Source organism: Hemitrygon akajei, chromosome 9 (genome assembly GCF_048418815.1).
Source record: "Hemitrygon akajei chromosome 9, sHemAka1.3, whole genome shotgun sequence".
Taxonomy (NCBI): Eukaryota; Metazoa; Chordata; class Chondrichthyes; order Myliobatiformes; family Dasyatidae; genus Hemitrygon; species Hemitrygon akajei.
Genome location: NC_133132.1, coordinates 101,130,478 through 101,156,223, shown reverse-complemented (window position 1 = coordinate 101,156,223; position 25,746 = coordinate 101,130,478). Strand labels below are relative to the sequence as shown.

The 25,746-nt window shown below is 37.7% G+C and overlaps 2 protein-coding genes and 1 long non-coding RNA gene across 4 annotated transcripts in view; 2 read left to right on the top strand and 1 right to left on the bottom strand.

Moving 5' to 3' along the window:
• egln1a (egl-9 family hypoxia-inducible factor 1a) overlaps positions 1-23,894 on the top strand; it is a 91,008-nt gene extending 67,114 nt beyond the window's left edge. Inside the window, exons 3-5 of one of the 2 annotated variants that reach the window (XM_073056665.1) lie at positions 10,197-10,333; positions 16,890-16,957; positions 22,392-23,894. In XM_073056665.1, coding sequence (XP_072912766.1) covers positions 10,197-10,333; positions 16,890-16,957; positions 22,392-22,453 — 267 coding nt within the window. In that variant the 3' untranslated portion in view covers positions 22,454-23,894. Of the gene's footprint in view, positions 1-10,196; positions 10,334-16,889; positions 16,958-17,477; positions 17,560-22,391 lie in introns of those variants that run through there. The other variant, XM_073056666.1, reaches the window with a different exon arrangement.
• The window catches only part of LOC140733395 (uncharacterized), an 83,117-nt gene that overhangs the window by 45,682 nt on the left and 11,689 nt on the right, over positions 1-25,746 (bottom strand). The window lies entirely within an intron of this gene.
• The window catches only part of ero1b (endoplasmic reticulum oxidoreductase 1 beta), a 109,169-nt gene continuing 93,687 nt past the window's right edge, over positions 10,265-25,746 (top strand). Inside the window, exons 1-2 of the mRNA XM_073056663.1 lie at positions 10,265-10,333; positions 16,890-16,957. Coding sequence (XP_072912764.1) covers positions 16,922-16,957 — 36 coding nt within the window. The 5' untranslated portion in view covers positions 10,265-10,333; positions 16,890-16,921. The remainder of the gene's footprint in view (positions 10,334-16,889; positions 16,958-25,746) is intronic.

The following is a 25,746-nucleotide window of genomic DNA, read 5'->3' as shown; positions in this document are numbered from 1 at the left end:
GACAGAAGGGATTACACTCATTATTCTGTTCCCCATTCTGTATATACAAGAATAGACTATTTCATAACATTTGGAAAGACAAAGACAAAATAAACACCTGTGGAATTGGGACAATAGATGTAAGTGACCATGCACCTATATATTTATCTGTTGATTTTGACCTACAACCAAAGAATACTATTTGGAAACTAAATTCAAGTCTACTCAATGATCCGTACTTTTTTTTTCTTTTTTTAAAAAATTTTTTAAATTAGTTTTTCAAAACATTTTACAAAATTAAAAACCCCAAATCCCAATCAGGAGCATTAATACAGTGCAAGATTAAGCATACAATAACAATATGCTACAAAGGAAGAAAATTTAACAAAAAAGCACCTAAGTTAAAGACAAGTAAGCTTAGTGTCCTCCCCAAGCCCCACAACACAAGAAAAAAACAACAACTCCAGACCAACCACCACACAGTATAAAGAGTATAAGTCCGGACAGTCAAACTCCCAGACTGTGAATACACTTAGCAACAGAGGATAATAATGCCTACTACCAGGGAAAAAAAAGGGAGCTGAAAGCAAGGGACCGAAAAGAAGAGAAAAAAAAAGAAAAAAAAACCCTAGTCAAGAGGAAGGTTATGAAAGTACTCGATAAAAGGTCCCCAGACCTTATGGAACTTTAGATCCGAATTAAGAACTGAATAATGAATTTTTTCGAGGTCCAAGCAGGCCATAATGTCGTTAAGCCATTGTGCATGAGTGGGTGGGGCAACATCTCTCCATCTAAGAAGGATCAAGCGTCTCGCCAGGAGAGAGGCAAAGGATAGTATTCAGCATTTGGTCGGACCCAGACATAAATCTGTCTCGCCCCAAAAACCGAACAGAGCAATTAAGGGGTTAGGTTCTAGGTGCTGATTCAGAATACCCGATAATGTAGTGTAGACATCTTTCCAGAATTTCTCCAAGCTAGGACAGAACCAGTACATATGGATGAGAGAGGCCACGCCCCTCTTGCATTTATCACAGAGCGGACTAATGCTAGGGTAGAATCGAGATAGTTTAGATTTAGACATATGGGCTCTATGAACAATCTTAAACTGTAAGAGGCAATGGCGAGCACAGAGGGAGGTTGAGTTGACCTATTTGAGAACTGAGTCCCAGCTCTCCTCGGATAAGGAGATATTTAAATCCTGCTCCCAGGCCATTTTAATTTTATCCACAGGGGCCCGTCGTAAGGCTGCTAGTTTATCTCGGATAATTGAAATTAAACCTTTACCTAGTGGATTAATGGAAAGAAATAGGTCTATAGCATTTTTTGCAGGCATTTCAGGAAAGTTAGGAATTAAAGGAGCAGTAAAGTGTCGGATTTGGAGATATCTGAAAAAGTGAGCGTTAGGCAGGTTGAACTTAACAGAGAGCTGCTGAAAAGAAGCGAAGCGATTATCAATGAAAAGATCTTCAAAATGTCTAATGCCCTTCCTGTACCAAACATGGAATGCTGAATCGTACGTAGTAGGTAAAAAAAGGTGATTATGTGCGACAGGGCTAGAAACGGAAAACCCCTGGAAACCATAGCATTTCCTGAACTGAGCCCATATACGCAAAGTGTGTCTAACCAAAGGATTAGCTATTGATCTGGGCAGACTGCTAGGGAGTGCAGAGCCAAGAAGTGCAGATATAGATAATTCTTTAGTGGAGCTCAACTCCATTGCCACCCAGTTAGGGCACTCGGGTTGACCGTGGAAGAAAGACCAGAAGGCAGCACAACGTATATTAGCTGCCCAGTAATATAAGCGAAAGTTAGGTAGAGCCATGCCACCCTCTTTTTTAGATTTTTGGAGGTGGATTTTATTTATTCTAGAGCGCTTATTCTGCCACAGATATGACAAAATAATAGAGTCTAAGGAATCAAAAAAAGATTTAGGAATAAAAATTGGGATAGATTGAAATAAGTATAAAAATTTGGGGAGAACATACATTTTAACAACATTAATACGACCTACCAAGGACATAGATAGAGGAGACCATTGTACCAGACTCTGTTTTATAGCATATGAAAGATTGACAAAGTTTTCACGAAAGAGATCTTTAAACTTCCTTGTGACTGTAATTCCAAGATAAGTAAATTGATTATGGACTACTTTAAAAGGGAGATCACAAAATATTAGTTCTTGTGCTTCTTTATTAATTGGGAAAAGTTCACTCTTATGTAAGTTGAGTTTATAGCCAGAGATCTGGCTAAACTGGTCAAGAAGTGAAAACATTAGAGGTAAGGATGTAGACGGATTTGAGAGAAAGAGTAATAAGTCATCAGCATAGAGAGAAACTTTATGCTCAACACCCCCTCTCCAAATCCTGGTCAATTCAGGACAATTTTGAAATGCTATCGCCAGAGGTTCTATATGATCCGTACTTTAAGGAACAAATTAAAAAAGAAATTGGTCTCTACTTAGAATTTAATGATAATGGAGAGGTTTCACTTCCCATTTTATGGGATACTCTGAAGGCGGTCTTAAGAGGGAAAATTATAGCGATATCATATAAGAAAAAATAAGGAATAAAACATTAGAGGAATTACAAAATAGGCTGAAGGAACTAGAGAAAAATCACAAATTGAATTTGGCACAGGATACATAGGGGAAATTAAAAGAATTAGGAATGAAATAAATAGTTTGGCTATGCAAGAAATCAGGAAAAAAATGTTTCTGAAACAGAGACATTATGAAAGTGGATTGAAATCTGTGAAAATACTGGCATGGAAATGGAAAAAAAAAGATAGCAGAAAATACAATTCATAGAATTAGGGACCTAAGAATGAAAACGATAAAAATTAAGCTAAGTGAAATTCAAGAAGCTTTTGAAGTGTTTTACAAAACTCTATATTCCAAAGTTCCAGGGGGAAGCATAACCCAAATTGACACCTTCTTGAATTCTCTAGAGTTATCCACTTTAAGCGAAGAACAAAATAGAACGATGACTGCTGACATAACTGAAGTTGAATTAAGAGCTGCAATTAGTAGGCTTAATTTAAGCAAGTCACCAGGATCAAATGGGTATACGGCAGAGTGATACAAAGAATTTAAAAACGAGTTAATTCCTGTTTTACTCCCCACACTGAACTGGGCTCTAAAAAAGGCACAAATGCCTCCCAGTTGGAAGGAAGCAATAATCTCAGCTATACCGAAAGAAGGCAAGGATAAAATAGAATGTGGGTCATTTAGACTAATATCCGTTCTTAATGTAGATTATAGATTATTTACCTCCATCATGGCCAAACGATTAAAGGAGCTTCTACCCATACTGATACATGACGATCAGACAGGTTTTATACGACAACGCCAGACACAAGACAATATACGAAGGACACTTCACATTATGGATCATATACAAAAAAATAAAATCGAATAAGCGTGGATGCTGAAAAAGCATTTGATTCGGTTAATTGGAATTTTCTTTACAGAGTTTTACATAGATTTGGTTTCCAAGACACAATTATTAAAACTATACAAACACTATATGACAACCCTACTACTAGGATTAAAATCAATGGATATTTATCAAATAGTCTTACCCTAGAAAGGGGCACGAGACAGGGTTGTTCATGGTCATTGCTACTCTTCGCGTTATATCTGGAACCATTAGCTCAGTACATCAGACAAAATGAAGATATTAGGGGAATTACTATTAAAGGGGCAGAGCATAAATTGGCTTGTTATGCGGATGACATTTTGATCTATCTAGGGCAACCAACATACTCTTTACCTAAATTGATGCAATCCTTTGAACAATATGGTCAATTATCAGGATACAAGATCAACATAGATAAAACCCAATTACTTCCATATTACTATAGCCCACTAAGAGAAATTGAAAGTTGGTACCCCTGGGCATGGGACACAGAGTCTTTCAAATATTTGGGCATCATTATGCCAAAAGATTTGGCAAAATTATCAGAATGTAATTATCAGCCTTTATATAAAAGAATTAAGGAAGATGTGGCAAGATGGAACCTGATTGCTTTTTTCAGTCTCGGTTCAAGGATTGAGTCTATTAAAATGAATATATTGTTCAGACTGTTATATCTCTTTCAGACCCTACCAATAGAGATTAATCACAATCAATTCAATGAATGGAACAAGATACTATCAAGGTATATTTGGCAGGGTAAAAGGCCTAGAGTTCATCTCAAAACTTTGCAATTAGCAAAGGAAAAGGGGGGATGGGGCATCCTTCTCTTAGAGATTATTATTTTGCAGCACAGTTGAGAGCTGTGATATGTTGGTGCAACCCGTCATATGACGCTCAATGGAAAAACATTGAGGAGCGGGTACCTCCCATCCCCATACAAGCAATTTTGGCTGATAACAAACCTGCAAAGGTACATAAATACTATTGATAACCCATGTGTGAAATTGACTCTTAAAATATGAAAAACTACTATAAAAGAATATTATCTAGAGGGAGATATTGCAATTCTTAAATGGTGTGCATATGACTCGGATTTTACACCAAATAAATTGGATGCTAGATTTAAGGACTGGACAGCTAAAGGAATAACAGTTCTTTGCAACATAATGAAAGAAGGAACACTGTTCAGTTTTGAAATGCTAAAAGAGAAACATTTACTAGAAAAACAAGATTTCTATCAGTATTTACAGATGTGACAATATGTTAATAAGACACTTAAAAATGTAACCAAGGCAAGTACATGCTTGATAGAGCTCTTTAGAAAAGCATATAATTCAGATAATGGTAGTAGAATCATTTCAAGCATGTATAAGGGGTTGTCAAATCTTAAAACACATTTGACTTCATACATTAAAACAAAATGGGAGAAGGAAGGAGGGATAATTATATCTGAGGAAGAATGGACAACAATATGGAGGTATCAATGGAAATGTACCAGTTCACAGAAATAGAGGGAGTTTGGATGGAAAAACTTGATAAGATATTTTATTACACCCTCGCAGAAATCCCATTATGATAGTAACCTCCCTGTATGCTGGAGAAATTGTGGAAATCAAAATGCAAATCATTATCATATTTTTTGGGACTGCCCTGTTATTAAAAACTATTGGAGGGGGATACACAATGCCCTACAAGACATTTTTAAATGTGAAATACCCTTAGAGAGTAAGACCATATATTTTGGGTATATACCTCAAGAATGGTTGAACAGAGATAAATATTAAATGAATATACTGTTGGTGGCTGGTAAAAAGACTCTTACTAGGAAATGGTTATCACAGGAGAGCCCAACTTTAAATGGATGGAAATTACAATGGATATTTACAAAATGGAGAAGATAACAGCATCTGTTAATCATAAGCTGGAACAATTTGATTCATACTGGGAAAAATGGTTTAACTACATAATGCCTCATAGGCCTGATTTTATTCTCACAAATCAATGATTCTGTTGTAAAAAGAAGATCACTCCCTACTTGTACATAGTTCTTTCCTTTTGCTTGTTTTTTTCTCTCCACTCTTTTCTATGAGTGTATACCTCAGATAAGTACTTTGTGGAGACTTGTGATATATATGATTATGATATATATGTACAATGTCTGAAATACATCTTATGGAAATGTTTGTTTGATGATGAACTTCAATAAAAAAAAAAATTACAAAAAAAAAGAAATTCAGAAAGCTATTTTATCAATGCAATCAGGTAAAGCTCCTGGACTTGATGGTTATTCAGTGGAATTTTACAAAAAATTTGTAAGATTACTTTCTCCGTATCTTTTGGAAATATTTCATGAATCCTTTGAGAAGGGTAATTTACCTTCTTTTTATGAAGCATCTATTTCCTTAATTTTTAAAAAAGATAAAGATCCTGTTGAATGTTCATCATATAGACCTATTCGTTATTAAATGTGGATGCAAAAATTCTCTCTAAAATAATGGCTAATCGCTTGGAAATTTTTTTAACTAAAATAATTTCTATGGATCAAACGGGCTTTATTAAAGGCCATTATTCTTTCTCTAACGTTTGGAGATTGATGAACATTATATATTCATCATTATCTAAGCAACCTCAATGTGTTATCTCTCGATGCAGAAAAGGCATTTGATAGAGTTGAGTGGCCATATTTGTTTAAACTATTAGAAAAATTTGGTTTTGGTAATAATTTCAATAGATGGATTCAAATGATTTATAAGAATCCTATTGCCACGGTCATTACTAATAACTGCAGGTCTTTTTTCTCACTTTCTCGTGACACTAGACAGGGATGTCCATTAAGTCCTTTATTATTTAATCTTGTATTGGAGCCTTTGGCTGTAACATTACGTGAAGCTAAAAATATTCATGGTATCTCTATGAATGGAACCATACATAAGATTTCTTTTTATGCAGATGATCTCTTGGTTTTTTATTTCAAATCTTGAGGAATCAATTCCTAATCTTTTGGAAACACTTAAAGATTTTGGTAAATTTTCAAAATGTAAACTTAACTTGAATAAAAGTGCAAACATGAGGAAATCTGCAGATGCTGGAAATTCAAAGGGTCTTGGCCCAAAACATTGACAGTGCTTCTCCTTATAGATGCTTCCTGGCCTGCTGTGTTCCATCAGCATTTTATGTGTGTTGAATAAAAGTGAATTGTTTCCATTAAATGTCCCTGTTAGTATATATAATGATATTCCTTTTAGAATTGTTAATACATTTAGATATTTAGGTATTATAATTACTAAAAAATATAAAGATCTCTATAAAGTGAATATAGTTCCTTTAATGGACTCCACGAAACAACTATTTTCTAGATGGAATCCGCTTACTTTTTCTTTAATGGGTTATATTCATGCAGTGAAAATGACGATTTTACCTAGATTTTTATATATTTTCCAAAATATACCTATCTTTTTAACTAAAAAAATTTTCAATCAAATTGACTTTCTTATTTCTTCTTTTATTTGGAACGATAAGAGACCAAGAATTAATAAATATCATTTACAAAAATTTTAAAAAGATGGTGGACTTGCACTTCCTAATTTAAGACTGTATTATTGGGCTGTGAATATTAGACAATTATGTTTTTGGTTATATTGGCTTGATAAGAACCAAAAACCATTATGGGTTGATTTGGAATTATAAGCTGTTAAACAATTTCATTTAACTTCAATTTTAGGAGCTCCATTACCTTTACAGCTCTCTAAAATTCCAAATTTAAATCTCTATCTGGTTATTAAACAAACCCTACGGATTTGGGTTCAGTTTCGTAATTTTTTTTAACTTAGACAATTTAAATTGTATAGTTTTTTATATCGAAACTTTTCATTTAAACCTTCAACAACTGACCCCATTTTTCTTCTATGGAAAAATAAAGGAATCCTTTCTTTTACAGATTCATTTTGTGATGGTAGATTGATGACTTTTGAAGAGTTAATTAACAAATACTCCCTCGCTCATACACATTTTTTGCAATATTTTCAGGTTAGACATTTTTTACAACAATATTTACCTAAGTTTCCATATTTACAAGAATTTGATTTGTTGGATACCATTTTGAAATTGAATCCCTTAGTGAAAAGTTCCATTAGCAGAATTTATAATTTATTTTTGTTACAAAAAGAGAATCTATCACTAAAGATTAAACAAGATTGGGAGAGAGAACGTAATATGACCTTTATTAATGAAGATTGGCTTTGAGTTTTAAAAAACGTAAATTCTTCTTCTGTATGTGCCAACCATTGTTTAATTCAATTTAAAATTGTTCACCGTTATTATTTAACAAAGGAGAGACTATCTAAAATATTTTCTAGTATAGACAACTACTGCGATAGATGTAAAACTGAAGTAGCTATTTTGTCACATATGTTCTGGTCACGTTCTTTATTAAAATCGTTTTGGAAATCTTTATTTCCTACAGTTTCTAAAGCTCTGAAAATTAATTTACAACCTAATGGATTGACTGTTCTATTTGGAATAGTTCCGCATCATATTCAGGGTATCTCATCTTCAGATCAACATGTAATTGCATTTGTTACACTACTGGCAAGAAGGGCTATTTTATTAAAATGGAAAGATATTTCTTTCCCTAAATTAATTGAATGGTTTTCTCAAGTAATGTTATGTCTTAGTTTGGAAAAAATTAGAAGCAGAACTTTTGATCCTCAATTCGATTTTGAGAGAAGATGGGGTTCTTTTGCCAAATATTATCATTTAATTTGAATTAAGCTATATGGTTTCCTTCCAATTTTGTTTTCTTTATAAATATGAAATAGCGGCTGATGACTTTTTTTAATATTTAGATGATGGTCAAACGTATTGCTCCGGGGGCGGGGGGGGGGGGGGTTGATTCCTAATGGTTTTCCCCCCTTTTTTTTGTAGTTAGTGGGGTTTTTCCCTAGTTAAATGGGGTTCTTTTTTTCCTGTTTTTTCCTATATATATATATATATATATATATATAATTTTCCCCCTTTTTTATTTTACGATCAGCTTTTTTTTCTTCAGCTTTATTAATTGTGTACATATTAATTTGTTGAAGTTTTGTATCATTTTATAGCTGTAGAAGATTACCAATAAAAAGTTTCTAAAAATGAAAATGACAATAGGGGTTAGCCCATCTCCATTCCTCCTGCAGAAGGCCTTACATTGGGAGAAGTGGCAGATGGAATACACTGTCAGGAAGTATATGGTCATGGACTTTGATAGAAGGAATAAAAGTGTAGACTATTATCTAAACGGGGAGAAAATTTTAATAATCTGAGATGTAAAGAGTCTTGGAAGTCCTCCTGCAGGATTCCCTAAATGTTAACCTGCAGGTTGAGTCAGTTGTGAGGAAGGCAAATGCAATGTTGGCCTTCATTTTGAGTGGACGAGAATATAAAAGCAAAGTTGTAATGCTGAGGCTTCATTAGGCAGTGGTGAGGCCTCTCTTAGAGTATTGTGAGCAGTTTTGGGCCCCTTATCCTAAGGAAGGATGTACTGACAGTGGAGAGGGTTCGGAGAAGGTTCATGAAAATAATTCCGGGAATGAAAAGGTTATCATATGAGGAGTGTTTGATGGCTCTGAGCCTTTACTCACTAGAATTTAGAAGAATGGCGGGGGGGGATCTCATTGAAAGGCCTCAATAGAGTGGATGTGGAGAAGATGTTTCCTATAGCGGGGGAGTCTAGGATCAGAGGGTGCAGCCTCAGAATAGAAAAATGTCCATTTAGAATGGAGATCAGGAAGAATTTCTTTAGCCAGAGGGTAGTAAATCTGTGGAATTAATTGCCGCAGGTGGCCATGGGAGCCAGATCTTGGGTGTATTTAAGGCGGATATTAATAGTTTCTTGATTGGTCAGGGTGTGAAAGGTAATGGGGAGAACACAGGAACATGGGGTTGAGAGGGAAAGTGGATCAGCCATGATGAAATAGTGAAGCAGACTAAATGGGCTGGACGGCCTATTCCTCTTCTATTTCTTATTGTCTTATATCCTGGGTCAGATAATGTGATTAAACTCAGAAATTATTGGTTGAAGTGTGCTGCTTCATCAGGTTCATCTAGTTCTCCTTTCAAGTTCATTGACTGATAAGATATTTCTATACTTTCACAGTACATAGTAACAAAACTTGTAGATGGATTGTCATTTCAGCAAAATGCATTCTTAATACAACAATGTATGAATTACTTTCATTCAACAGGCACTGAAAATTATTACAGTTAGTATGGAGTTTCATTTATTCAAGTTGTAATGTTTGAATTTAAAAGTGTACTTCTTCTGTTGATCTATTCTTTGAATATATCCAGGACACACTATACTCTTTTTGTATGATTACTGGCTGGAGTAATAGAGGTAGAAAAGTAAATTAATATACAAAACTACTAAAACTGTGATTTTTCTGTGAATGAACAAATTTTCAATTCTGAAATTTTAACAATTTTAATTCTGAAATAACAAACAACTACAAATTCTGACTACCAAACAGGTGTCCCAGTTATTTTTCCCCAACACACCAGCAAGTGAGGAAAGTTCTGACAAATTCCCAATCACAAGTGTAAGGATTCAGTTTTCAGAATGCCATCCCTATGTCTAATATGTTGCACTGATGATACTTGGATCACTATTGTCACTTGTAGTTATTAATTAAACATTGCATATAACTTAAGTATTACAGATGTTTCCTATTTATTGATGCTATGCTTTGTATCCAGCACCTGCAGTTTTAGAGTAAATGCACAAATTAATGCAGCTAATAGAATATTTCCTTTACTTTATAGGTGAATGGAGGTATTCTTCGAATTTTTCCAGAAGGCAAATCACAGTTTGCTGATATTGAACCAAAGTTTGACAGGCTCCTGTTTTTTTGGTCTGATCGACGCAACCCACATGAAGTACAGTCAGCTTATGCCACAAGGTGAGTTCTATGAAGTGTCTTTACTGGCAGCTGAAGTCTGATCACATTTTTAACCCTTGTTTACATTTGATTTCAGGAGTGTGTGCAATATGATGCATCTATCAGGAGGATAATGTCATGGACGATGCTTAATTAAGCTGGTATCTGCTCAGTAGTTTTTAGGAACCCTTCAGTTTTTTACTGATATTGGCTTGTGTGAGACTTGAATTTGCATAACCATTTGGGGGAATATCAAAATTGTACAAAGAAATTACTAATCATATCTCTCTGTTTGTTATGTAAATTCCAGCCTTTTACAAGCTTTTTGTGTTTTTATAAATAGCAAGGAAGGTTGTTTATGGATCGAACAGGACATAAGCGAGGTGGAAGGTTGGGTGGAATTTAATCCTGACAAGTGCAAGGTGATGCTTTTGTAAGTGAAATCGACAGTAAATGGTAAACTGCCTGGGAATGTTGCTTTACAGAGGGATCTTGGGATTCAAGATTATAGATCCCTGATGGTGGCAATACAGGTAGATAGAGGGTGAAGAAAGCATACGGCATGCTTATCTTTATAAGACCATAAGATATAAGAGCAGATTTAGGACATTTGGCCCATCAGGTCTGTTCTGCCATTTCATCATGGTTGATCCATTTTTCCTTTCAGCCTTGGCCCCGTAACTCTTCATGCTCTAACCAATTAAGAATCAATCAACCTCTGCCTTAAATATACATAAAAACTTGGTGTCCACAGCTGCCTGTGGCAACAAATTCCACAGACTCTCCACTCTCTAGCTAAGGAAATTCCTCCTCATCTCTGATTTAAACAGATGCCCTATATTTTGAGGCTGTATCCTCTGGTCTTAGACTGTCCCATCACAGGAAACATCCTTTCCACATCCACTCTGTCAATACTTTTCACCATTCGATAGGTTTCAATGAAATCATCCCTCATTCTTCTGAATTCCAGTGAATACAGGCACAGAGCCATCCAAAGCTCTTCATATTGCAAGCCATTCAATCCTGGAATCATTTTCATGAACCTCTTTTGAGCCGTCTCTGGTTTCAGCACAACCTTTCTACGATGAGGGGCCCGAAACTGCTCACGATACTCCAAGTGAGGCCTCACCAGTGCTTTATAAAGTCTTGAAATTGCATCCTTGTTTTTATGTTCCAATTCTCTTCAAATGAATTCTAACATCACATTTGCTTTCCTCACCATAGACTCAGTCTGCAAATTAACATTTGGGGAATCCTGCACAAGGACTCTCAAGTCCTTTTGCACCTCATCTTTTTATTAAAAAATTCTCCTTTATACAATTTACACTACACACTGCATCCACAAAGGAAACAGCATTATGAAGGACCCCATGCACCCCTCATACAATCTCTTCTCCCTCCTGCCGTCTGGGAAAAGGCTACGAAGCATTTGGGCTCTCACGGCCAGACCATGTCAAAGTTTCTTCCCCCAAGCTATCAGACTCCTCAATACCAGAAGCCTGGACTGACACCTTGCCCTATTGTCCTGTTTATTATTTATTGTAATGCCTGCACTGTTTTTGTGCACTTTATGTAGTCCAGTGTAGGTCTGTCATCTAGTGTAGCTTTCTGTGTTTTTTTTTTTACGTAGTTCAGTTTAGTTTTTGTACTGTGTCACGTAACACCATGGTCCTGAAAAACGTTGTCTCATTTTTAGTATGTACTGTACCAGCAGTTATGGTCGAAGTGACAATAAAAGTGAATTGACTTTACTTGAAGATAAAATTTGGGACGTTATGCTGCATCTTTACAAAATAATGATATGTCTTTACCCAGAGTATCATGTGCAATTTTGATTGCTACACTTTATCAGCATATTCATCAGCATTCTGTGTGCCACAGTTCCTGAGGAGAGTTTGGACTGCATAGCATGAAAGAGCTCAAAAGTAGCAAGCTGGGGCAACTGGGACAGTCTGCACACCACAGTTCCTGAATAGATGCATAATTAGGCTCTTAGCAAGGGTCAATAAAAGAAAGTTAGCTTTAAGCAGAGTAGCTATTGTGGGAGTGGGTAAATGTTAGAGTGGTGAGTTCAGGCTTTGGCTCATAGAGGGTTCAGCGACAAGCGCGTAGGCTGCAGGTAGTTTTTTTTCTTTGTTTGTTGTCCCTTTCTTTCTTATTGCATAGATTGGGCAGTGGGGATGCCAGACAGGATAATGTCCCACTCCTCTTGAGGGATGTAAGAAGGCAGGCAGACCTCCAGTGTCCCTGACAACTACACCTGCAAAAGAAGTGCATCCAGCTGCAGCTTCTTTCAGACCATGTTAAGGAACTGGAGCTGGAGTTGAATGTAGTTGAATCATTCGGGAAACAGCACGTAGAGGGAGGTTGTTATACTCAAGGTGCAAATACAAGTAACTGAGTGACTATCGGGGGGGGGGGGGCGGGGGAGTGGATAGACAGCCACTGCTTGAATACCCTTGTGGCCATTTCACTCAACAACAGGTATACTGCTTTGGGGTTTGGTGGGTGGTGGGGGGGGGGGGGGGGGGTTGAGTGATGACCAAGCAGCAGAAAATCTCAGCAGTCATGTCCCTGGCACTGAGTCTGGCTCTGTTGCTCAGAAGGAAAGGTGGAAAGAAGAGGCAAGCTGTAATGGCAGGGGATTCATTGGTTAGGGGAACAGAGAGGAATATTGCCGCCATTAGTGAAACTTGGTTGCAGCTCAGTATTCCAGGGTTCTGTTGGTTTTTTTAATAACAGAATGGGAAGGATTAAAGCAACAGGGATGACCACTTTAATGGGATTATATTGTAAACCACTCAACAGTTCACTGGATTTAGTGAAACAAATTTGTAGAGAGATTACAGACTGTTGCAAGAAACATAAGGTTGTACATAAGTAGGTGATTTTCACTTTTTTCATATGACTAGGGTTTCTGTAAAATGGCTGGATGAGATAGTTTGTCAAGAGTGTTCAGGAAAGTTTCCTTAATCAGTGCATAGAGTACCCAACTAGAGGGAGTGCAGTACTATATCTCCTATTATTGAATGAGTCATGGCAGGTGACAGAAGTTTATGCAGGAGGACATTTTGTATCTAGTGATCATAATGCCACTAGTTTCAAGATAATTATGGAGATGGATAAGTCTGGTCCTTAGGTTGAGATTCTAAATTGGAGGAAGGCCAATTTTGATGGTAAAGGAAAGGATCTGGCAAGCGTGGATTGGGACAAATTGGTTTCTTACAGAAGTGTGCTTGATTGGTATGTGGGAGGACATAAAAAATGAATTTTTGAGTGTACAGAATTTGTATGTTCCTGTCAGAATAAAAGGCAAGGGTAGCAGGTTTGGAGAACTTTGGTTTTCGAGAGAAATTGAGGCAAGTTATGGTGGACAAATTTGCTGATGTTACCAAGATTGGGGGTGTAGTGGACAGCAAGAATGACTATAAAGCTTGTAGTAGGATCTGGGCCAGCTGAACAAATGGGCTAAAAAAAAAAATGGCAGATGGAATTCAGTGCAGACAGTTGTGAGGCATTGAACATGGGAGGACAAACCTATTGTGTGGTGAGCACCGAGGAATACGGTAGAACAAAGGGATCTGGATGTATGAAAGGTGTCACAGGTAGGGTGCTGTAAAGAATGCTTTTGGCGCATTGGTCTTCATAAATGATAAATATATGGCTTACAGGTGTTAGGAACTTGTATTAAAGTGGCCTAATTTGAATTATTATGTGTAATTTTGGTCACCTACCTACAGGAAAATTGTTAATAAGATTGAAAGAGTGCAGAGAAATTTACAGGGATGTTGACAGAACCTGAGGACCTGAGTTACCGAGAAAGGTCAGGGCTAAATTTCCTTGAGTGTAGAAGAATGAGGAGAGATTTATGGAAGTATACAAAATTATGAGGTGTGTAGATTGGATAATTGCAACCAAGCTTTTTCCACTGAGATTGGGTCAAACTAAAACTAGAGGTCATGGGTTAATGTTGAAAGGTAAAATGTTTAAGGGGAACATGAGGGGGAATTTCTTCACTCAGAGGGTGATGAGACTGGAATGATCTTCCAGAGGAAATGGTAGATACGGGATTTGATTTCAACATTTGAGAGAAATTTGGATAGGTTTGTGGATAGGAAGGGTATGGTGGACTATGGTCCAGGTGCAAGTTGATGGCACTGGGTAGATTAATAGTTCAGCACAGACTAGATGGGCCGACGTGCCTGCTTCTGTGCTGTACTGTTCCATGAGTCCATGTCATTTGAATTAGAGGACATCACATATAGTGAGCTTGTTTTCCCTGGAGGAAAGGGGGCTGAATAGTAACCTTTTAGAAGTGCAAAAATATTATATGAGGCACTTGGGGTATAGAGACACAATTGCTGTTATTCCTCAGAGGTAGGAATATCAAAAACAGGATGGTATAAGTTTAAGGAGAGAGGGAGAAATTTGTAAAGGAGTATGAGACAGTAGTTGATACCTGAATACATTGCCAAAGGTGGTAATAGAATTGGATATAATAACTATATTGAAGAGATATTTAGACTGGCATGTGATTAAGCAAGGTGTTGAAGGTAAGAAAAAGAATTTCAGGATGTATTTTGTATACATTTCTCTGACATTAAATGTACATATTGAAACCTATTGATATAGGTCTCATATGGGTAAATGGGATTAGTGCAAATGAGCAAAAAGGTTGGTGTCAAAGTAACTGTCATCATTGATAATAAAAATAAAATAACTGGGCCCAGAACACATGCACCATTATGACTCAAGCATTCTTTTTATTTTACTTGTGCACAAGGAGATCAGCATGGCCTCTGTCACCCAAACTGTTCTTCAGTCTGAACAGAAAACTGCTATTTTCATACAGAATTAGCTTATCAGTCATGGATATTGATCATAGTAAATTGTACACATTTGAATTCCTTACTCACAACATCAATCGCCATTCATAAATAGAGACCCTAAAATCAATTGAAACTTAAAGCGGGTAGCCGATAATATTTTGAAGTTAGTAGAGTTGATGAAATTGACAAGCTTAGAATGGGTACATGAAGTAGCACCAATGCAGTCATCAGAGTAGCAGAGGAAGAGTTGGGGAGCATTATCAGGAAAAGCTTGGAACATGGACTATTTTACGTAGCCAACGAAAAAGCAGGCATAGCTGGGGCCCATGCGGTGACCATGACTACCCCTCAAGTCTGGAGAGAGTGGGAGGAGCCAAAGGAAAAATTGTTGAGGGTGAGGACTAGTGGTGGAGGGGAACTGGTTGGTTCTTTTATTGAGAAAGAAGCAGATCACTTTAAGGCCTTCTTAATGGGGGATAGAAATATGTAAGGACTGGACATCCATAGTGAAAATGTGGTGGTCAAGGCCGTGGAATTGAAAGTTAGTGAGGAGATTGAGAATATGAGAAGTGTCGCAGATGTAGATGGGAAGGGAGTGAACCAAGGGAGTATGAAGAAACGAGTACATTGGGGCAGGAGTAGGCAGAGACATTCGGCTTACCTAGATAATCAGGTTTGTGGATATTGTAATCCTTTCAAAACAAACGACAATGAAGGATGTGATAACAGAATGCCCTGAAGAGACTAATAAAATTGGGCCTTGGAGTTATGCAAGGAAAAGCATGTTAATCGGACAAGATTATAGGTGGAAAAGATAAATGGGAACCAGTGGATATGGTGTATATTTTGATTTTGAGAAGATATTCAAAAAGATCTAGCACAAAAGTTTGAATAACAAGGTAGCGCCACGTGGAATTGCAGGTACTATACTGATACAGATTAAAATTTAGTTATCAGAGGTAAAGCAGATGAATGAGAAATCGATTGTAGGTTATGAAGAATGGTATTTCAGGAAGTGGTACTTGGGTCTCAGCTTTTCATAGATCTATATCAATGATTTGGTTGGAAACAAATGCTGTATTTGTAAGCTTTCTAACAATACTAAAGCAGGTGGATTTGTGAATAGAAGGAATGGTGTAAAGAATATCATGATGACAAACTTAGTGGGTGAAAACATGACAGATGGAATACAACGTGGGAGATGTGAAATGATGCACTAAACAGAAAAGCAGTGATTTTTAAATGGCGAGAGATGCGTTCAAAGGGACCAAGATGTTCTTGTGCTCAAGTTTCTGAAGTCAACATCAGGACACAGCAAGTGATTAAGAAGGCATGAGGTTTTAAATACTAGAATAAAGATGTTTAATTGCAATTGTTTTGGGCTTTGGTGACTACACCTGGAGTATTTTGTATAGTCTTGGTCTTCTTAACTAAGAGAAAACACACAATTATGGAAGAACTCAGCAGATCAAGCAGCATCTATGAAGTCTCATTTTGGACCAAGTCCCTTCATCAGGATATACTGGACAAGGAATGGGGAGACCAATTTTGAAGAAAGGAACTTCAAAATTTATCCAAGGACTGAATCTTCCTGTTTAGAAACAAAACTGTCCATCAGTATCCATACAAAATATTTTCCTTGATTATTCATTCTGGATTATTTCTGAGTTCATAGTTTTGAGTTAAAATGAAGAGCCTGTATAAAGATGATATAGAGGAAAATTTACTACTTTTGTATTAAATTTCAGGTACGCCATAACAGTCTGGTATTTTGACGCAGATGAGCGAACACGAGCTAAGGACAAATATTCAACAGGTACAATGGCGTCATCTGAGTATTTACACTTATTATAAAGAACAGTGTATGATATTAAAGTTAAATGGCCATACCTGAAATTTTAAGGATTTTACTAGTCTGAATGTAACTTGTAAGATATTATCAATTAAAAGTTACATTAATGTTTTTCTATTACATTTTTATTTCAATAGCTTTATAAAAGCTCTTTGTTTGAGTTGTTACACAATGTTAAATATTATGTCTATGTACAGTACGGATCTAATGCACAATGTGTACTGAAATGATGTTCACTTCTCCTACACAGATACATGTATAGCAATTGGGAGAAAAAAACTCTTTAACCAAAGTAGGATTTATCTCTGATGTACCCATGAGTTAGTAGTTCACTAAACGATTGGTCTAAGCTCTTCCTCTGCTTTGCGACGCTACCTATTTCTATAACTCTGATCTCCATCTGGGGACCAATGCTTCACTCTGATATTGCATTAATGTCTACTTTCAGTACCATTAACTACACGTTTCTCTTGCCTCTTTCCAGCAGAAAATGGGATACTCCCATCTATTGGTCTTTCTAGAGCCTAACTGATCATTTTAACTTGTTGACTTGTGAGTGATGATATTCTAACCCACCTATACTATTTGTACTTTTGTTTTATTTTTAACTATGTGTTTCAGTTTAAACTCAGTAATTCCTAGCTCCATACATTTGCAGTTTTATTTTCATTTACACAGATTTGAAATTATATTAGCAATTTTTAAAAAATGAACAAGGCCTTCAGTTTACACGAGGAAATCTGCAGATGCTGGAAATTCAAACAACACACACAAAATGCTAGTGGAACGCAGCAGGCCAGGCAGCATCTATAGGGAGAAGGACTGTTGACGTTTCGGGCCGAGACCCTTCGTCAGGACTAACTGAAAGGAAAGATACTAAGAGATTTGAAAGTAGGAGGGGGAGGGGGAAATGCAAAATGATAGGAGAAGACCAGAGAGGGTGGGATGAAGCTAAGAGCTAGAAAGGTGATTGGCGAAAGTGATACAGAGCTGGAGAAGGGAAAGGATCGTGGGACGGGAGGCCTAGGGAGAAAGCAAGGGGGAGGGGAGCACCAAAGGGAGATGGAGAACAGGCAGACAGAGAGGAAAAAAACAAACAACAAAATATGTCAGGGGTGGGGTAAGAAGGGGAGGAGGGGCATTAACGGAAGTTAAAGAAGTCAATGTTCATGCTATCAGGTTGGAGGCTACCCAGCCAGTATATAAGGTGTTGTTCCTCCAACCTGAGTGTGGCTTCATCTTGACAGTAGAGGAGGCCGTGGATAGACATATCAGAATGGGAATGGGATGTGGAATTAAAATGTGTGGCCACTGGGAGATCCTTGCTTTCTCTGGCGGACAGAGCGTAGGTGTTCAGCGAAATGGTCTCCCAGTCTGCATCAGGTCTCACCAATATATAAAAGGCCACACTGGGAGCACCAGTTGCAGTATACCACACCAGCCGACTCACAAGTGAAGTGTTGCCTCACCTGGAAGGACAGTCTGGGGCCCTGAATGGTGGTGAGGGAGGAAGTGTAAGGGCAGGTGTAGCACTTGTTTTGCTTACAAGGATAAGTGCCAGGAGGGAGATTGGTGGGAAGGGATGGGGGGGACGAGTGGACAAGGGAGTCGCGTAAGGAGCGATCCCTGTGGAAAGCAGAAGGGGGGGGGGAGGGAAAGATGTGCTTGGTAGTGGGATCCCGTTGGAGGTGGCGGAAGTTACGGAGAATTATACATTGGACCTGGAGGCTGGTGGGGTGGTAGGTGAGGACAAGGGGAACCCTATCCGAGTGGGGTGGCGGGCGGATGGGGTGAGCGCAGATGTGCGGGAAATTGGAGAGATGTGTTTGAGAGCAGAGTTGATGGTGGAAGAAGGGAAGCCCCTTTGTTTAAAAAAGGAAGACATCTCCTTCGTCCTGGAATGAAAAGCCTCATCCTGAGAGCAGATGCAGCGGAGACGGAGGAATTGTGAGGAGGGGATAGTGTTTTTGCAAGAGACAGGGTGGGAAGAGGAATAGTCCAGGTAGCTGTGAGAGTCTGTAGGCTTATAGTAGATATCAGTAGATAAGCCGTCTTCAGAGATGGAGACAGAAAGATCAAGAAAGGGGAGTGAGGTGTCGAGAAATGGACCAGGTAAATTTGAGGGCAGGGTGAAAGTTGGAGGCAAAGTTAATGAAGTCAATGAGCTCAGCATGCGTGCAGGAGGCAGCACCAATGCAGTCGTCGATGTAGCAAAGGAAAAGAGGGGAACGGATACCCTTATAGACTTGGAACATGGATTGTTCCACAAAGCCAGCAAAAAGGCAGGCATAACTGGGACCCATGGGGGTGCCCATGGCTACACCTCTGGTATGGAGGAAGTGGGAGGAGCCAAAGGAAAAATTATTGAGAGTAGGAACTAATTCCACTAGACGGAGGAGAGTGGTGGTAGAGGGGAATTGGTTAGGTCTGGAATCCAAAAAGAAGCGAAGAGCTTTGAGACCTTCCTGGTGGGGGATGGAGGTATATAGGGACTGGACGTCCATGATGAAAATAAGGTGGTGGGGGCCAGGGAACTTAAAATCATTGAAAAAAATTCAAAGCGTGAGAAGTGTCACGAATGTAGGTGGGAAGAGATTGAACAAGGGGGGATAAAACAGTGTCAAGTTATGCAGAAATGAGTTTGGTGGGGCAGGAGCAAGCTGAGACAATGGGTCTACCTGGTCTGTGCAGGTTTGTGGATCATGGGTAGGAGGTAGAAATGGGAAGTGCGGGGTGTGGGAACTATGACGTTGGTGGCAGTGGATGGGAGATCTTCAGAGTTGATAAGGTTAGTGATGGTAAGGGAGACAGTGACCTGGTGCTCCTTAGTGGGGTCATGATCAAGGGGTAAATAAGAGGAGGTATCGGAGAATTGTCACTGTACCTCAGCCAGGTAGAGGTCAGTACACCAGACAACAACAGCTCCCCCCTTATCAGCGGGTTTTATAGTGAGGTTGGGATTGGTGTGGAGGGAGTGGAGAGCAGAGCGTTCAGAAGGAGTTAGGTTGGAATTGGAACAGGGTGTGGTAAAGTCGAGACGGTTGATGTCCCGTCAGCAATTAGCAATAAAGAGATCCAGAGCAGGCAGAAGACCAGAGCAGGGTGTCCATGAAGAGGAGGAGGGTTGAAGACGGGAGAAGGGGGGTCATCAGTGGGGGTAGGATAGTCCTTGCCAAAGAAGTAAGCTCGGAGATGGAGCCAGCGGAAGAAGAGCTCAGCATCATGGTGTACGCGGAACTTGCTGAGGTGTGGGCAAAGGGGGACAAAGGTGAGGCCCTTACTGAGGACAGAGCACTCTCCCTCAGAGTTGAAGGTTGGAGGGAATGGTAAAGACCCAGCATGGATGAGAGATGGGATCAGAGGGGGGAGGGAGGCTGGTCGTGTCAGTGGAGAGCGAAGGGTTGGGGTGAGAGGAAGATGGAGCCTCTGAGGGCCCAGGAGCTGACGATGGGATCTGAGGGAGAGGGGATTGCAGAGTGGTGGTGGGGGGACGAGGAGACGGGAGTCGCAATCGCAGCACGTGAAGACCCGGCCTGGAGTTCAAGGCTGGAGTCACAGTCGGTGGTTACGCAATCGCCTTGAAGCTGTCCATGGTCGAAAAGTTAAAGGGCCGAAGGAATTATAGATGGGGAGCAACAAGAGAGGGTTTACTTCAGTTTACTCCTGCTTTTGGTTTTATAATGTTTATACATGAGAAAAGTGACAGAATAACACTATACTTGATTTTGATTCACTATCAGAAGTTTGTTCCCCTACATCAGGGAAGTCCATCACCTCATAACTTTTTATAATGACCAGAAATTGTAAACTATTATAAATATAATATTTTAGCAGTTGCGATGAAAACTCTACCAGATTGAGTTTCAAAAGCAATTTTCCTTTCACTCAGTGTCATCAGTCTTTAAGATTTTTGCTAATTGGGACAGCAGTGAGTATAACAATATTACAGCGCCACTGACCCAGGTTCAATTCTGCCACAGTCTGTAAGAAGTTTGTACATTCTCCCTTTGACTGTGTTGATTTCCTCCCACGGTCTAAAGATGTATGAGTTAGTAGGTTAATAGGTACAATTTGGCAGCATGAGTTCATTTTTTTTCTGGAATGTCCTGTTACTTCTCAGTATATCTAAATCTAATTATTTGTTCTTACAAATAGTTATTGATGTTTCAGTTCCAAGTCAGTCACAATGACAGCTCTTTTTTTCCAGTTCAAGTTTATTTTCTTTTGAAAGCAAGTAAACAGTATCTAAATACAGCAGAATGTGAGATTAGACGATCTATTGTGAGTTCAGTGTACATTCACAGATGCTGGTTCAATATGGAAGTTATTTTATAAAAAGGAATATCACATTGAATCATCAGAATTTATCTAAGAATGTCACTGTGTGCAAGAAACAAACATGGTTTCTATGATTGTTAGCTGATGGTTATAATTGAAATTGTCAACCCTTCTGAAAGTATTTGTGGACCACCACCTCTGTGGTCCTAGTGTTGAGCTTAGCACATCTTTTATTGAGTAGGAAGTTGCAGGATTTAATTTTTGGGTTGCTCAAGGAATGCCAATATATTCCTGAATCGTAATGGTGTATTATTTAAGAGAGACCTGGAGTTAGTGATATTCAAGCCCAACAAATTGCGTGACTATTGCATTACTTTATACTTCATTGTTTCCCCTGAGAATTTTGTAAAGAGAAAATGAAGATGATATTAAATATATTCTTGAGACAAGACTTCAAGTCATTGTTGTGGAAAGAATACAATTATTGGAGGTGAGCATTCAAGATTCATGGCAATCCTCACTTCCCAGTCATTAAATTTGCAGTGACTTCATGCACCATTTGCCAATCTGTGGTTTGGGAAAAGTGTTTTCAGGGATCTTCCCTAATAATATCTCATTGTTATCATAATATGTCTCATTGGGTTATTATTTCTTTTTGTTTGAAAAAGGCAGATGTAGGATTTTCCAACTCCAAAGTGCAAATTAAGTTGTGCAAGACCCAAGTATCAGCACAGAATATTCTGACTGAAATGCAAGTTTAAAAAAAATGGTACAAATGGTTGTTTCTTCTAAATGCAAATGTAATTGTGGTCAGAACTCTGTCAGGTTTATGTGGTGAATCTCATGAAGTCTTGGAAGTGTTACTTTGTGACAGAAATTATGACTACTATTAAGGATATAATCTTATTAAAACAGCATTGTGGAATTGTATTTCTTTCTAGTTAAATCATTTGACAGTTTCATGACTGAGGCCATTCTGCTTGTGCTTGAAGGTTGGAGTAATGGAGATGAGTAGAATAAGCGCAAAGGGAATAATTTCTATTTTATTTATATATACTGCTTATCTAGTTTCTGCAATGAGGTACACATTTTATTTTATTTTACTTCTTTATGGCTACAGGTGAAAAGGGAGTAAAAGTTGAATTAAATAAACCTTCGAAACACAATTTAAAAGAAGTTTGACACTTCCTTCTCCTTTTCCACTGAGATATAAGATTTATCTCGTGAATGTTGCCAAGTGAGTGGATGAAGCATACAATGCCTACGGTTTGTGACTGAAGATGGAAATTCACCAACAAAATGTCATGCAAGAATGGATCCTGAATGGCAAGGCTTTGTATTATTTTCATTTATCTCCTGGATTTTTTTTGTTTTCTGTGAAAAGTGCTGTGGTTTGAGCAGCAACAAAAATACCCAAGCTGCAATGGAGTGACGCAGAAATGCTAGAAATTATTCAAATGTTATTTTTCCATTTGTCATACTTGTCTATTAGTCATAGAATCTAATTCCTATTTTTCATTAATTTGGGAATAATTTGAAGAATAAAATGTAAGCTTATGTTAGATAAAATTTTAAGCTTATGTTAATTCTGCAGTAATGGTAATCATGACGAAAAGTATTAATTTTTTTCTTCCTGATTTCAAATTCAGTCACTGGTGAGAAAATACTTCATAATATATCTTGTACTCCAATATAACTTCATTTATCACAAGTGGTATTTACAACAAAAACAGTGTTCTTCAGTTTTGAGCAACAAATGCATGCCTTCCAGCTATCCAAATGATCTGTTTCTCTGTTATTTCCCTTGGCTTATTCCATCCCTTAACCATTTTACCCATGCTTTCATAGCTTTATCACTTATTTTAATTTTGTGACTATAATCATGGGTAAAGTGCCCACTTTTTGTTTGTAATGAATTCACAGCAGATTATGCACTAGGATTATTACCTAACAAATTGTGAGGTGCCATATGTGACAGAGACTGAACAAAATTTTATTTTTAAACATAAAATTATAATTTGGGCGATAAATGGGACAAACTACTTAAAACAATCGTTTTCCTAAAAAAAAATTGGTTGAAAAAATCTTTTTGAATTATTAACCAGTTAGAAAATCTCTACCAAGATGTCAAATTCTTGATTGGTTTGGATGCTATATTTTTTTTGTATATTGATTACATTGAAACAGTGTTTTGTTAATCAGTAGCAAGAGCCCCTTAATTTTCTTCAGTTATTGTTTAAATAACAATGAACCAGTGAACTGATTTTGTACAGTTTTTTTAATTCCGTCTATTTTCTGAATGGACTCATTTTGAATATTTTCTGCTGACCCTGCATCTATGTAACTCAATATTAAATGCTTTCAGCACTTACAGATGAGTTGCCACAGTGGAGCATTGTTGCCTTTTCCACATGGTAAAGCACTAAACTGATTTTTCTGACAGTATATTTTAAAATTTCCTGTGACATGAGGGCTGTATAGCTGAAGATTCCATAGCATGCACATAAATAACTGCTATTTAGTATTGTTGAACATTATAATACAAAGTGTTAATTATGAAATGAATTGCCAGCTTGTAAACATTGCAAAAAAAAATTAAACCCTTTATCATTGTTTACTGAAACCAAGTGTTTTATTACTTTGACTTGATGAGTCTAATGTGGTATTAGGAAAATATGATTAGTTATGCTGATGTGTTATCAAGAGGACGGATTTCTTCTTCTTAAGCCCATCACCCCTAATGGGGCATAGGCCACTGATGGTACCTTGCCCAGAGTCCTCAGTCCTGGGCTGAAAGTTAATCAGCCCTGTTGCTTCCACTGTCACCACATGACATTGTACGTCTTGTAGGTGAAGATCTTTCCTCTTCCAGAGATGAAGTCTTTGGAACTACTGCTGGCATTTCTGTAGCTCTGTGTTTTTATGGAATGGGATTACTAACCTCCTCCTTTCACAGCTCAGTTTAGGACCTACCATGGCGGAGTTAAGACTACATTTGACAAAGCAAAGATTAATAATAATTCAGTACAAGAAACACAAGAGAATTGAGACCTATTAATTTTGCCTGGTTACAAATAGTTACATCAGCTTACAAGTTGTAAATCAGACTAAAAAGTTTTATTAAAAATCAGATTGATATGAATTGACTTTCTCAGAAGAGGAATATCTCAGAAATAAGATGATTTTATTTTTCTGATGAAGGGTTGTTATGTTTTGTAACTCCAAAACATACAACTAATCAAAAGAAAAACATGGAGCCTGAAATAACATGTGCACTTCATAGTTTTACTTTTCATGAGGCACGAGCGTATGTTGTAGTGGTATAAGGATGTCCACAATTCACGTATTTTTAACTTTAACCCATAATGAATAATGTAACAACAAAAAATGCTTAATCAAACAATATATTTATAATATTATTCAAATATTACAGTACTATTAAACACACAGCATTCCTCCTTACTTAGCTATAAACTCCAACTCAATTATTGCACATTATGGTAATCTGTCACGTGAGTTGGGGCATGGTAGAAGCAAATGAGTATAGCTACATATTCGCATTTCCAGCTGGTTTGTTGTTAGCCAGAAGGAGTGAGCCATGGAAATGATATTATTTTGTTGACCACTACTTGAGTCATTATTGGAATGCTAATTGAAATGCTTAAATACATATAGAATGATAATTGTGACATTATTGGAATACTAACTCGATTGCTAATTTAGCTTAAATACATTAGTTTGACTGCTAATTTCATTACTTAGCTAATTTGAATGCTAGCTTTTGATCGCTACAAGATTGTTCGTCTTTGCTGGTTTCGTAATAAAGGATCGAACATCCCTTTTTCAATTTGGAAATTTGTTATTTGGAAGCGCATCATACAGTGTCTATTACCCTGGCTTAGCCTCTCAGTGGTTTTGGTTTGTTTTCAATTAACTGCTACATTTTGTCAACAAAAAAAATTATACCAAATAAACACCAGTTTGTGGCAAAGGATTGCCTCAGACTCGTTGGCAAAATTGGAATCACAACACTGAGAACAACATGTCAAAAACAAGAGCAGCTTGCGGTAGGATTATCTGCAACTTTTTGTTGATTCATGCTGTGTGTTTGTGGTTTGAATGGTCAATGCTACCCATCCATTGGGACCGTTGCTCGATCATGTAGTCTTTGCTTCAGGGTTTCTTACTTTGTTTTATTGATGTGCTAAAATATTCCATTTGTCAATGTCTGAATTGAAGGCTGTTTGTTTGGACTGGTTTAAGTGGTGATGTTGTGTGGACAGTTGACTACAATTTTTGAATCAAATATCGCTGGTGCGGTGGGTAACCAAAGAGTTAACTGCAAGTTGCACAACTAGAGAAAGTAACATGAGTGTATCAAAGCATGGAATTGATGCCAACAACCCTGCAGTTGGGGCTTGCAAAAGAGAAATTAAAGCTGAAGCTAAGGCTAATCTAATCAAAAGTCTTCAAAA